The 12340-nt window shown below is 39.0% G+C and overlaps 2 protein-coding genes across 2 annotated transcripts; both read left to right on the plus strand.

Moving 5' to 3' along the window:
• Positions 1-85: 85 nt before the first annotated feature.
• Positions 86-2416, plus strand: LOC112503470 (disease resistance protein RRS1-like). Its single transcript, XM_025107503.1, has 6 exons — positions 86-421; positions 733-957; positions 1075-1248; positions 1445-1578; positions 1669-1837; positions 1949-2416. Exons 1-6 carry the CDS (start codon positions 86-88, stop codon positions 2414-2416), a joined length of 1506 nt encoding a protein of 501 aa, XP_024963271.1.
• A 994-nt stretch (positions 2417-3410) lies between these two features.
• Positions 3411-9209, plus strand: LOC112503471 (TMV resistance protein N-like). The gene is made up of 11 exons (XM_025107504.1): positions 3411-3898; positions 4246-5350; positions 5452-5547; positions 5759-5986; positions 6118-6795; positions 6936-7524; positions 7623-7735; positions 7811-7936; positions 8026-8121; positions 8559-9016; positions 9134-9209. The coding sequence occupies exons 1-11, from the start codon at positions 3411-3413 to the stop codon at positions 9207-9209; spliced, it is 4053 nt and encodes a 1350-aa protein (XP_024963272.1).
• The last annotated feature ends 3131 nt before the right edge of the window (positions 9210-12340 follow it).

The raw sequence follows: 12340 nt of genomic DNA on the forward strand, positions 1-12340 counted from the left end.
GGCTCTTCAAGTGTGGGGTTCCTCTCTATCAGAGCATATTAGCATCTTATTTTGGAGAAGTACACTGGATTTATTGAAAAGAGATATGAATTCTGGAATTCAACGTGTACTCRTAAGGAGCTATGACTCATTGCCGAATAAAACTAGTAAAGAGTTGTTTTTGCACATCGCTTGTTTTTTTGTTGGAGAGGACAAGGATTATGTGGAACAGATATTGGAGCATGATTATTGTGCACCATCTGGGATCCAAGTCCTAAACAGTAGATGTCTTCTTTCTGTATCACCAAACAACAAACTGATGATGCATCAATTGATCCAAGAAATGGGGAAAAGTATAATCCGTGAAGAATCAAAACACCCTGCAGAACGTAGTAGAGTTTGGCTTAGTAGTGRCTCTCTCAAGATCTTGAGCAAAGGAGAGGTATGGTGCTTTTTATGTTGATGTTTAAGCACAGTTTTCCTTTCACAACCTCTTATTTCATCTAAAATTTTATTGACACCTAGCACTTGACATGTCAAATGTTGGACAATTGAAGCTTGATTTTTACAATGTAATCTTTCTTTTGCTGTTAGATTATGCTCTTTCTATTCTAATGCATATCCACCATGGTATTGGAACATTTTATGTTCCCTTAATATACACCCGTCTRAGACCCAGATAATTTTATTCAAATAGTCGAGGAGCAGTTTCTTAGTACTTGGTGGCATCTTTGTTCCATGCTAAATTTGCAGGCATCAGATCTTAAGACAGATTCACTTACAAAAATGGATAACCTAAAATTGCTCCAGCTAAATGATGTGCATCTCACTGGATCCTACAAGGGATTTTCAGAAGATTTAAGATGGCTATGCTGGCGTCGGTTCCATTTAACAGCTATACCGTCTGGCTTATTCCAGGGAAACTTGGTGACTATAGATATGAGAGATAGCAAGTTGGAAGTATTTGAACCACCCATCGTATGAAGTTTGACATCCTTTTTATATCGCTTCTCCTTTTCGCTTCTCAGTATTTGGTAGTCTTTTTGTGGTTTATAGTGCATGCGTGCCAAATAAGTCTTGCTACTTTTGCAACAGGTTCTTCATTACCTCAAGACTCTAGATCTTCAAGGCTCAAAGTCTCTGTCTGAAATCCGCAATATATCTCGTCTCCCTAATCTTGAGACTCTGATTCTTTGTGACTSTTCTAAATTGGTTAATGTTTGTGAAAGCATTGGAAGCCTTATGAATCTTTGTAGTGAACATGATCAGGTGTCAACGGCTCTGTTTTTGCTGGATTTTCTATAGGGCCTTTGGAAGGGAACTGGCTTCAATGTCTGGTGGAGGAAGTCCACAACGAACTTCCTTTATTTTGCCACCTCCWTTAGTGTGGTTAACCCTCAAGGGCAACAGCATTCCGTGTACTGACTTCTTTCCCCTGAGTTTCAACGTTCAATTGAAATTGCAGTACCTGGATTTAGGAGGAGGCGTGTTTGAAAGCTTGCCTAGTTACAGTCGTCTTAAAAATCTTAGGGTCCTTGACTTGAGTTGCTGCAATTTTCTTAAATGGCTTACATGTCTCCCAAGTGCACTTGCAGAATTGTATGTAGATTTTTGTGGCTTGCTAGAGAAAATAACTTTCGAGTCACATAAGTTCACATTGCAAGAGTTTGGCTGTCATGGTTGTTGTAGTTTGTCTGAAATTGAAGGCTTTATAAAATTGGTGTTAATAGCCAAACATGTTCGAGCTGATTTAGGACACATGGTGTGGCTAAAAAAATATGAATATCTTAGGATGCCCCTCTYTGGCGATAGAAGGGAGGATGACGAGCTCAGCGCTGTTGTCGGAAGCAAAATCAAGGTTTGTTGTTCTTTTTTTGAATCACATGCATAAGCACACACAAGCACATCGAGTTCCACCTGAACTTGYTATATATGAGTGATTGAACTTTATATATTGTTTGTGGTACAGATGTTGTATGAATTCGGTATAATGAGCAYGTCTCTGCCATACATAGTGGATCCAAGCCTAATACATGGATACATATCAAAATCACCATCTTTGTCCTTTGAGGTTCCTTCATGTCCCAAGAATAGGAGGCTGATAGGAATGAACATAAGYTTCAAATATACAGTATCATGTGATTATGATTGGGCATGGTTTGCTAAACTCAGTACCAACAGTGGTGTTGCTTATATATACAACCCCCATGTCTTTGAGAACCCTGGAGTTGGTGCAGTTGGTATATGGTTAAGCTATTGGCCAATTGGAAGCAAGTTAAACGTTGGAGATGAAGTTAATGTGTCTATCGTTGATGTTGTGATGAATGGAACATTAAAGGTACACGAGTGTGGTGCAACTCTTGTATACGAGAATGAAGATGATACCTTGAAAATTAACATGCAACGGGATTTGTCGACATTCCAACTAAGAACATGAGCATTTTATCTTTGTTGGATTTTTTCAACTTAATCCAGATTGGGAGATTTTTTCAACTTGGTGATAATGACATTGACGATAGAGGTATGTTATTCTTATTACTGAGTGTTTGCAATTGAATTTAAGCTGCAAATAGATAAAGTTCCTCATAGTATATCACACATTGTTTGTTACAGAGGTACGAGGATGGAGAAAGACCGGTTGACCTTCTCTGTTAGACCCAACAGTCACGGAATTGTCAGACTCATCRCTTAATGATAAAGATGGCAAAAGAACCTGAAACCAATGATGAAAACCAAAAACTGAAACTTTCGGATTGGGTTCAGGGACATCTTATCGGGGACGGGGTGGGGATTGGGGATTTTAACGGGGACGGGGGCAGGGACGGTGATCACTTTTTTACTTCTAAAAAATGATCGAGGATAGGACATGGTTATTGTGTTTTTTTATTCTGTTGATGTATATTTCCTATCCATGCTTTACAGAAGATTCAAGCAACAAGAGATCTATAATCGGGGTAGTTATTGGAGATGTATATGCTTTTTGTACGACGTTGTTGCTGGTAATCATATATTTCTTATGGCGACAGATCAAAAACTCAAAGGGTTACTCATGCAGTAAACATAAGACACATCAACAACGCAGTAATCATATATTTCTTATGGCGACGTTGTTAATCAATGTTCTTATAAATCTTGTGTTGAAGTATACGATAAAAAGTTGATTAAAATTTAGCAATGATTGTATCTATCGTCTTACACATTTATTTTTGTTTTTTCTTGTCTTGAAATCATCACCTTCGACGTATTTGGTGTTTTATACGTTCGTTATTTCTTATGATGGTTGGCGTTAACAATCACAAATTTATTCTTTTACAATGACCATGTCCCTTTGATTGTTTTTGGTATTATTAAGATACCAAGTCTTCTCACCGTTCCATTTTCCGTCATTGCATTCGCATACGGGGACCTTTTTTTTTTTCTTTCTAACTTTAATGGCTTCTAGTTCTTTCTCTAGTATCATGGCTTCTCAAGATGCTAAGAGTWGCAACTATGATGTCTATCTAAGTTTTAGAGGCAAAGATACTCGTTATTCTTTTACAGACCATCTTTACAACTCACTAAAACAAGCTGGAATTCATGCTTTTAGGGATAGTGATGATATTGATAGAGGTGAAGAACTAAAGCCGGAAATCAAGAAAGCAATCAAAGCATCAAAGGCTTCAATAATTGTGATCTCAAAAAACTATGCAACTTCTACATGGTGCCTTGATGAGCTTTCGTTGATTCTCTTGCAAAGGAGTGAGACCAATCATTTTGTCCTACCAGTTTTTTATCATGTTAACCCCACAGATGTGAGGAATCAAAATAAATCTTTCCATATAAAAGTTAAAACATCTCCAAGGTGGACATATGATAACGTGAAACGATGGAAGATAGCCCTCAGGAAGGTTGCTAATATCACTGGTTTGATTCTTTCTGGGTATGTTTTATGTTCTTGCTTTTAATCGTTACTAAAGTACATTTTAATTGATCCCATTGCAATCTAACAATTTGATTATTACTAGTGTTCTTTTTTTACCTTTTGCATACTCTGCCCCAACAAGCTATATCAATTCCCGTTATGGACATGGAAGTTCACCTGCGTGTGATGATTCCAGGCCATTCGTGGTTGTCCTAGGGCCTCCAAGTTATGATACTAGTGTTTAACCCTCGACTATATTGGTAGATTGTACTTTATACTTGGAATGATGTTATTTACATCTAACTTTATAAAAAATCCCTCAATGCCATCTTTTTAACTTATTCATTTTTCTTGGTTTGTTACAGGCATGAGGTGGAGTTTTTGAAAGATATTGTTGATACTGTTTACAATAAACTTGATCGCAGACAAATTTATCTTCCACCCAATCTAATTGGGATGGATGCTCGATTTCAAGAGATCAATTCTTGGTTATTACAACCCCATGCCAACTTTTTAGCAATTTGTGGCATGGGAGGAAGTGGCAAGTYGACATTGGCCCAGTACATTGTCTATTCCAATTGGCAAAACTTTGAGAACATCAGTATTGTTGAATGCATTGGTAGTAGATGTAAAGAAAGGCATGATTTGCTTGAGGTACAAGAAGAACTTCTCAAAGATATATTAGGGGGAAAGAACAGAAGAATACCAAGTGTTTGTCAGGGTACGTATAAGATTGAAGAAGTCTTACGAACAAAGAAGGCACTAATTGTTCTCGATGACATCGTTGAATCGAGCCAATTGGTAACTTTACTTGGAACTGGGAATATTAACAAAGCAAGCAAGATTATAATAACAACTAGAGACCATAACATAGGTACATGGTTAAAGTCCAAATATTCTAGGAGGTATCATAAGTACARAATGAAATTGTTGGATGATGGCGAGTCACTAGAGCTTTTAAGTCTTCATGCCTTTGGATCCAAAATTCCTGAGATACAATACGAGGAGTTTGCAAAAAAGGTAGTACARTATTGTAAAGGGCATCCGTTGGCTCTTGAAGTTTGGGGTTCCTCTATGTCAGAACATAATAGCTTCTCATCTTGGAGAAGTGCACTAAATTTACTGGAAAAAGATACTCCTCACARTATTTACAGTGTACTTAAAAGGAGCTATGACCTGTTACCATTTAACTCTGACAGAGAATTGTTTTTGCATATTGCTTGTTTCTTTGTTGGCATGGACAAGGATTATGTGGTAACCATATTAGAGCCTGATTACTCTGCAGAATCTAGAATCGAAACCCTGACCAAGAGAAGCCTTCTTTATGTTACACCAAACAATAAACTGATGATGCATATATTGCTTCAAGATATGGGAAGAAGCATAGTCAAACAAGAATCACAGGTAATTGCAGAACGTAGTAGAGTTTGGCGCAATGAGGACTCATATGAAATGTTGAGAAATGGAAAGGCAAGATGCTTCTTACTTGTATGTTTAATTAAGTTAGTACCCTTTCCCGCCTCATATTTCATCTAATCAAGACTCTATTATTTCACTCTTCTACTGTTTAGAGAGCAAGAAGAATGAGAGGTTTGGCACTTGACATTCATATGCTGATGGAAAAGGAAGGGTTCAATAATGAACTCATAAGGAAATATATAAAAGAGGTATGGTTGTTTAACAATCCAAGACCAATTAATGGTTGAGAAATGCAAGGTTGGAACACGTTATGTAATCTTTTTTCATTAAAAATATGGATAAATTTCTAATTCACTCTTTTACTTTTAGGTGTTGTTTACTTGAGGCATCTTTGTGCCTAGATTTCTTCTATATATATATGAGGAAAACATACCAACACTTTTCATGTTAAATTTGCAGTTGCAGCTATGTTTTTTGCCTTATCAACTTCAAGAGATGGATCAACTAGAATTGCTCCAGATCAATTTTGTGCAATTCCAACAATTCACCAGGGATTTTGCTAAAAATTTAAGATGGCTCTGTTGGGTTGGATTCAACGAAAGATCCATGCCTGCCCACCTATGCATGGGAAACATGGTCGCTTTAGATATGAGCTATAGCTGCTTGGAAGAATTTGAACCACCCATGGTAGGGGGCTGCATATCCTCTTTAAATTTTATTGCTCGGTCTTTGGCTTCTCAGTTTTTTAATGTCTTTATGGATATTTGCAGTGCCATGTAAATCTTTTTTTAATATATATATATATATTCTTTTTGCAGGTTCTTCAGTCACTCAAGATTCTAAATCTTAAAAGCTCCAGATACCTAAATAGGATTCACAACATCTCCCGACTTCCTAATCTTGAGAGTTTGATTCTTTGGAACTGTCACAGGTTGCATTGTGTTTGTAAAACCATTAAATACCTTACTAGTCTTGATCTATTGGATATGAGAGGGTGTGATGAGCTGCAAAGTTCCTTTTTATTGCCATGCTCATTAGTGCGTTTATTCCTCAAGGACTGCAATTTTGGTCATTACAATGATTCTACTCTTAGTTTCAATGATCATTCATTTTTGCAATACTTGGATCTAGGCAACAGTATGTTGAAAGTCCTGCCTTCTTACAATCATCTAAAAAATCTTCGAATCCTGGACTTGAGCTTGTCCTCTAGACTTGAATCATTATATCTCCCAAGTACACTGGCAGAATTGTACAYATATTATTGTACGTCACTGGAGAAGGTAACCTTTGAATCACATAAATTCACATTGCAAGAGTTTGGCTACGAAGGTTGTATTAATTTGTCCGAAATTGAAGGCTTTATAAAATTGGTACCAATAGCCAAATCTGATGAAGCAGATTTGGGACATATGAAGTGGCTAAAGGAATATCAAGATCATGAGATRTGCCTGGCTGGTGATGATGAGCTCATGTCAGGCACAAGTTGTCAACTCCAGGTTCTTTGTTTCATTACCAAACACATGCATAAGAATACACAAGAACATCAAGATGCCATGTGCAAACTTATTAACATATATATATATATATATATATGTATGTATAGGAAGTACTCAAGTATGCTGCATATTTGGTGCAGATGTTGTACGAATTTAATATAATGAGCACATCTCTGCCAGACATTAAGAATCCAAAGATGACGGCTGAGTTTACATCAGAATCCTCATCGTTTTCCTTTGATGTGCCAYTGTTTCCCCAGAACAGGATGCTGAAAGGACTAAACGTGACTTTCAGATATACAATATCCGGTGAGGATTTGGCATGGTTTGCTAAAATCAGTACGAGCAATGGTGTTGATTTGATGTACAACCCCAAAGTGTTTGGTAAACCAACAGTTGGTGAAATTGCTATATGGTTAAGCTATTGGCCAATTGGGAGCAAATTGCATGTTGGAGACAAAATCAATGTGACTATCATAGTGATGAAAGGATTGGAGATATGCAAGTGTGGTGCAAGCCTTGTGTACGCTGATGATGAAGTAATAAATGAGACCATGGAAAATAACTTAGAGTGGGTAGAAATTCTTGGAGGGAATTATTCTGGATTTCAGCTAAGCACAGGAGCGTACTATCTTTGCCGGCGTGATTTCTTTCRGTTAATGGAGGTAGACACATTGACTTCTGGTTGGCTTAGCATTTTGGTTGGTGATCACACCATTGATGATACAGGTATATATTCCCCTCTTGTCAAGATAACTGTGGGAGCTTTTAATTGAAATTTAAGCTTCAAATAACAAAGTTCCTCATGTCACACGATATTGTTACAGAGGTACGAGGATGGAGAAAGACCGGTAGACCTCAACAGTCATATCAATCATTTACAGAATTGAAAATTATTAGATGTATCGTCTATGGTCCTCAATCGGTAAATTTGTTATTAGTACTTCCTCTTTTGGAAATACATTACTAATTTTAATTTGTGTGACTTACCCATCGTATTTATGTAAAACAACAGGAGGAAATTTACAAGATTACAGCAAGGATGCCTAGATCTTTGCATGATAAAAGTGTGGAGTTCCCTATCAAASTAGAGGAGGCAATAGAATTTGCCACTACATTATCTAATGATGCACAAAAAGARGTAATTGAATATATTTCAAGTATAGTTGAGAAATGAAACGAGCTAATGTAAATTCGGAACCCCTCACCTTAAAAARTTATAATCAACAGGCCATGGATATGTCTGAAGCATCTGTCATCAAGGAAACTATGGAATTTACATCAACCTCATCACTCCAGCAGAAAATGGAATCWACSAMACCAAAGGTTAGCAGAATGAGAACAAAGTTAATTAAACTAAGCCTGGTAGATAAAAGGGAAGGGATTTCATCTTTTCCCAATTTGGGTATACTATGTGACCCCGAGTTACAAGTAGATCTCAATCTTCTTGGAGGTCAAGGGTTCAAACCTCACCAAATACATGTGAGAAGTGTGTGTGAGTTTTGCCGTATATACTTAAAAAAATCAAGTATAATTCTACAATTCCTTCTCGATTAAATGATTTCCTTCCACACACATATTTATCATTCTACAACTCATGGGTTTTTCACAAATTTTACTTGATTAAACAKTTACACAGACTTTTGCATATATGAATGACTTGGAAGTGTTTTAATTGTTGTTCTACAAAATTAAAAATTCGAAGGAAAGACTAATTAGTTTAGGTTACAAAAACTTGTTGACCATTTAATCATTTACTTCAGGCTCTATTGGATCAACCTCTAGTTGCATCTCGTTCCTCTAGAAGAGTGCCTTCTCCATGGGAAGTACGCAGAAGCTACGAAGTAAACGTTAACTTGAGTTCCAAAAAAATTGACAATGACTACTTTCAAGATTATCTTTGCGACGCGTTAGATCTAGAAAATTTTACGATCAAGAGAGGGCAACCAAGTCAAGCCAAAGTTTCAATTATTGTATTGTCAAAAGGTTATGCAAGTTCCAGTCGGCACCTTGATGAACTACTGAAGATCCTCGACGAAAGGAGGAACTCTCTACATTTTGTTTTACCTGTATTTTATCATCTTGAACCCGCATATATTATAGAGCATGGGAAATCGTTGTTACAGACAGTCCAAGGAGCTGCAAAATCAATGCAAAATGTAGATATGTGGCATGCAGCCCTCATGGAGGTTGCTAATATGTCTGGCATCAGTTTCTCTAGGTATGTTTTATCGATTGCTGCTTATTGTTTTGTTGTTATGAATATCCTTAATTAATTAGCGCATAATACTCCCATATCCCAAGAAACAATTGTTGAAATATCAGCATCTTTTTTCAGATGGTCCAGGAATGATGATGACAGAGCTGGTATCATGGAGATTATTAGTATTGTGTATCATGCACTCAGGCCCTAGACAAGAAGTGAAAAAAGGGCTCTCGATAAGTAAGTAAAAATCTTCAATAAATTGTTTTTATTATCATAAATAAAATTTAACTCTAAAATACTAATAATTCATTTAAAACAATCAGAGTTCTTTTTTTGAAACGACAATAAGCTTTTCGTTAAATTAAAGGTAGCAAGCAACTAGCAAAAGCATCACATTACAACGACCTGAAACAGTCTATAGGATGGAACCTCCACAATAACGGATCTCTTACACTCCGATTCCACCTAGCCAAAACCCAACTATAAGACTTCTCCACAATTTGATCCATTATGGAATCCTTACGAGGGGTAAGACGATTAAAAATACATGTATTTCTGAAACACCACAAATATGTAATGGGAATGGGCAGTCGCCCAGGGCATCATTAGCCCAAGGGGCGTATCCTAGCCCAAGCCCGCTATACTATAGTCATCGGCTCCTCGCCTCCTCGGTCCAGATCCGTCCTCGTCTTCCTCTTCCCTATTCGCCTAATCAGCTAATCTCCAAACTCCAGTCCGTCCTCGTCTTCATCTTCCCTCCCGGCTCCCGCTTCAGCCTCCGTCTTCCTCTTCCCAAATTGGCGCTCCCTCTCACGTACTTCAAAACTTCGCTTGGGCCTTGGAACTTTGAAATATTTCTGGTTGTGTTTTGCAAAGTAATATGCTAATAACAGAAACCCCAATACAGATTACAAGCAAAGAAACTTGTCTCATGAAATGCTTTTCTTCACCAACTTCCCGGAGCTGATCTTCTAGAAATGAAGCATGGTTTCTCTCCTCTGGGGAGTGACAATCTGAAAGGTAAAGCAACGACCTTCTTCTTCACCAACTTCCCGGAGCTGGTCTCAGAGCAAAGCTTATGGAGGGAATTCAAGAAGCACGGGGAAATTGTAGATTTGTTCGTCGCCAAGAAGAGAAATGGGCAGGGAAAGTGCTTTGGGTTTGCGAGATTCATAAAGGTCAAAGATTGGAGGCGGACTATTAACAAGATGTGGTTAGGCTCCTTCAAGATCAGGGCTACCCTAGCTCGATTTGGAAGGAAGAGCGGAGCTAAGTCGGAAGTAGGAGTTCAGTTGGGTTCTTCGAGAATGCGTTCGTTTTCACATGTGAGTCGACATGTGGGGGACAAATCGTATGCAGAGGTGGTAGGAGGGGATGGTCGAAGCACGGGGAAACTATCGAAGGAGGGGGCTACGGGGGAGATAGTCGCGGGCGAAAAGAGGTTGGAGCTGTCCCCTACGTCAGACATGCTAACCAGACTAAAATCAGCGCTTATCGGTGATCTGAAAAGCTACGAAGCTCTCAAGATGATCGGGTCTTTGTCGAGGATGGAAGGGTGGGTGGGAATTCGGTTTAGCTACCTTGGGGGGCCTTTCATTGTTGTTAGAGTTTGATGCGATCGATGGTGCTCGTAATTTTTGCGAAAAGGCGGTGGATGTTTGGCAAGATTGGTTTGTAAGCATGAGAAGGTGGAATGCGGAGTTGTCTGGTGAAACGCATTGCTAGGCTGGAAATCCAAGGCTTGCCGCTTCAGGTTTGGAACCCCAATTCTTTTTCTAAAATAGGAGGTCTATGGGGAGAGGTATTAAATCAGGAGCTGCATGGCGAATCGGGTCTCTTTAAGTCACACGGTATTGTGGATGTTCTGACGGATAAGGCAGAATAGATAAGGGACATTGTCACGGTGGTCATCGGAATATCTCTGGTTAAGGTCCGAGTTGTTGAAAAAACGTGGGATGATCTGGAGATAGGTGAAATTGTCGAAGCTGGATCGGAGGCAGGATTCCTCAGTAGTAGCGAGGATGGCAATTCGGAGTTGGGTTTCGGAAAAGGGTCGTTGTCGTCGGTCTCCCTAGAATCGCCGATCTTCGGCTCGTCGTGGAAGGTTGACGTGAGATCAAGCATGGAATCTCCAGCTAGGCGTGAAGTGCTCTTCGACTCGACGGGGATGGTGGACGGGAATTCGAGCACCAAGTCTCCGGCTTGGCGTGAAGTTGATGAGAATTCAGCGTGCATGCTTGTCAATAAAGAAATATTGAGGTAGCGGTCACCAAGGCAGGTTGTTGGCCACATGTTGGATGATTCAAAAGAAAAGAATGATTTGGTCTCCTGATTGGATAAAGGGTGCATGCTTGTCAATAAAGAAATATTGAGGGAGCGGTCACCAAGGCAGGTTGTAGGCCACATGTTGGATGATTCAAAAGTAAATAATGATTTGGTCTCCTCTTTGGAGAATGAGTTGGCGCACATGGAATCCACAAAGGAGATGGTGGATTTTCTTTGGAGAATGGGTTGGCAGGAGACCCCACTTTGCTGGGCCCTTGGAATAAAATCAACTGGGTTGGGCCTAAAATAAATTCTGAAAGCAGGCCTCTCTCCATATCCCCCTCCTTGGTTGGGTCCAGAGATGGCCATTTGTAACCGGCCCGGCCCGTAACCGACGGAGGCCCGGAACCGAGCCCGACTCATAACCGTAACCGATCGGGACCGGCCATAACTGGTTAAGGACCGGCGGTTACGAACCGGTTAGAATAATTCATGATTTTTTGGACCGGAACCGGTTACGCAACCGGTTATGGGCCAGGCCCGGCCCGGCCCGGTCAACGAAAAAGTCAACGTTACCGTTAGAAAGTCAAACTAGCTGTTAGAAAAGTCAAACTAGCCGTTAGTTACCGTTATGACCGTTTTTTTCATCTTTTTAGCTACCAAAACATGTATAAATAGAGATGGAAGTTCCTTAGTTAGTTACCAACACTTCTCATCTTCAAAAACGCAAAAAACGCTCTCAATTCTCGGTTTTTCGCTTCATTTGTTGAATTCGTTACGTATTAATTTCTCGTTTCCACTACAATTCTCGTTTATTTCTCTCTTTTACCTACGATTTACAAAATCGCCGGTGAACAACCCTCAAAGTGTCATTTGACACCTATTTTAGACGGAAAATTATTTCATACACGTTGTTGTGCCCATATAATTAATTTAGCCGTTCAAGACGGTTTAAATACTTGTAAACCCGTAATAAATAAGTTTAGACTTATGTTGCGGCGAATTTTCACTAAARGTAAAAAAATGCATGCGGCCTATAGAAGGTATTGTCAAGACGTCGGTTTTAGAGCTTTG

Source organism: Cynara cardunculus, unplaced genomic scaffold (genome assembly GCF_001531365.2).
Source record: "Cynara cardunculus var. scolymus isolate 2C unplaced genomic scaffold, CcrdV1 Un_Scaffold_3083, whole genome shotgun sequence".
NCBI classification, from domain to species: domain Eukaryota; kingdom Viridiplantae; phylum Streptophyta; class Magnoliopsida; order Asterales; family Asteraceae; genus Cynara; species Cynara cardunculus.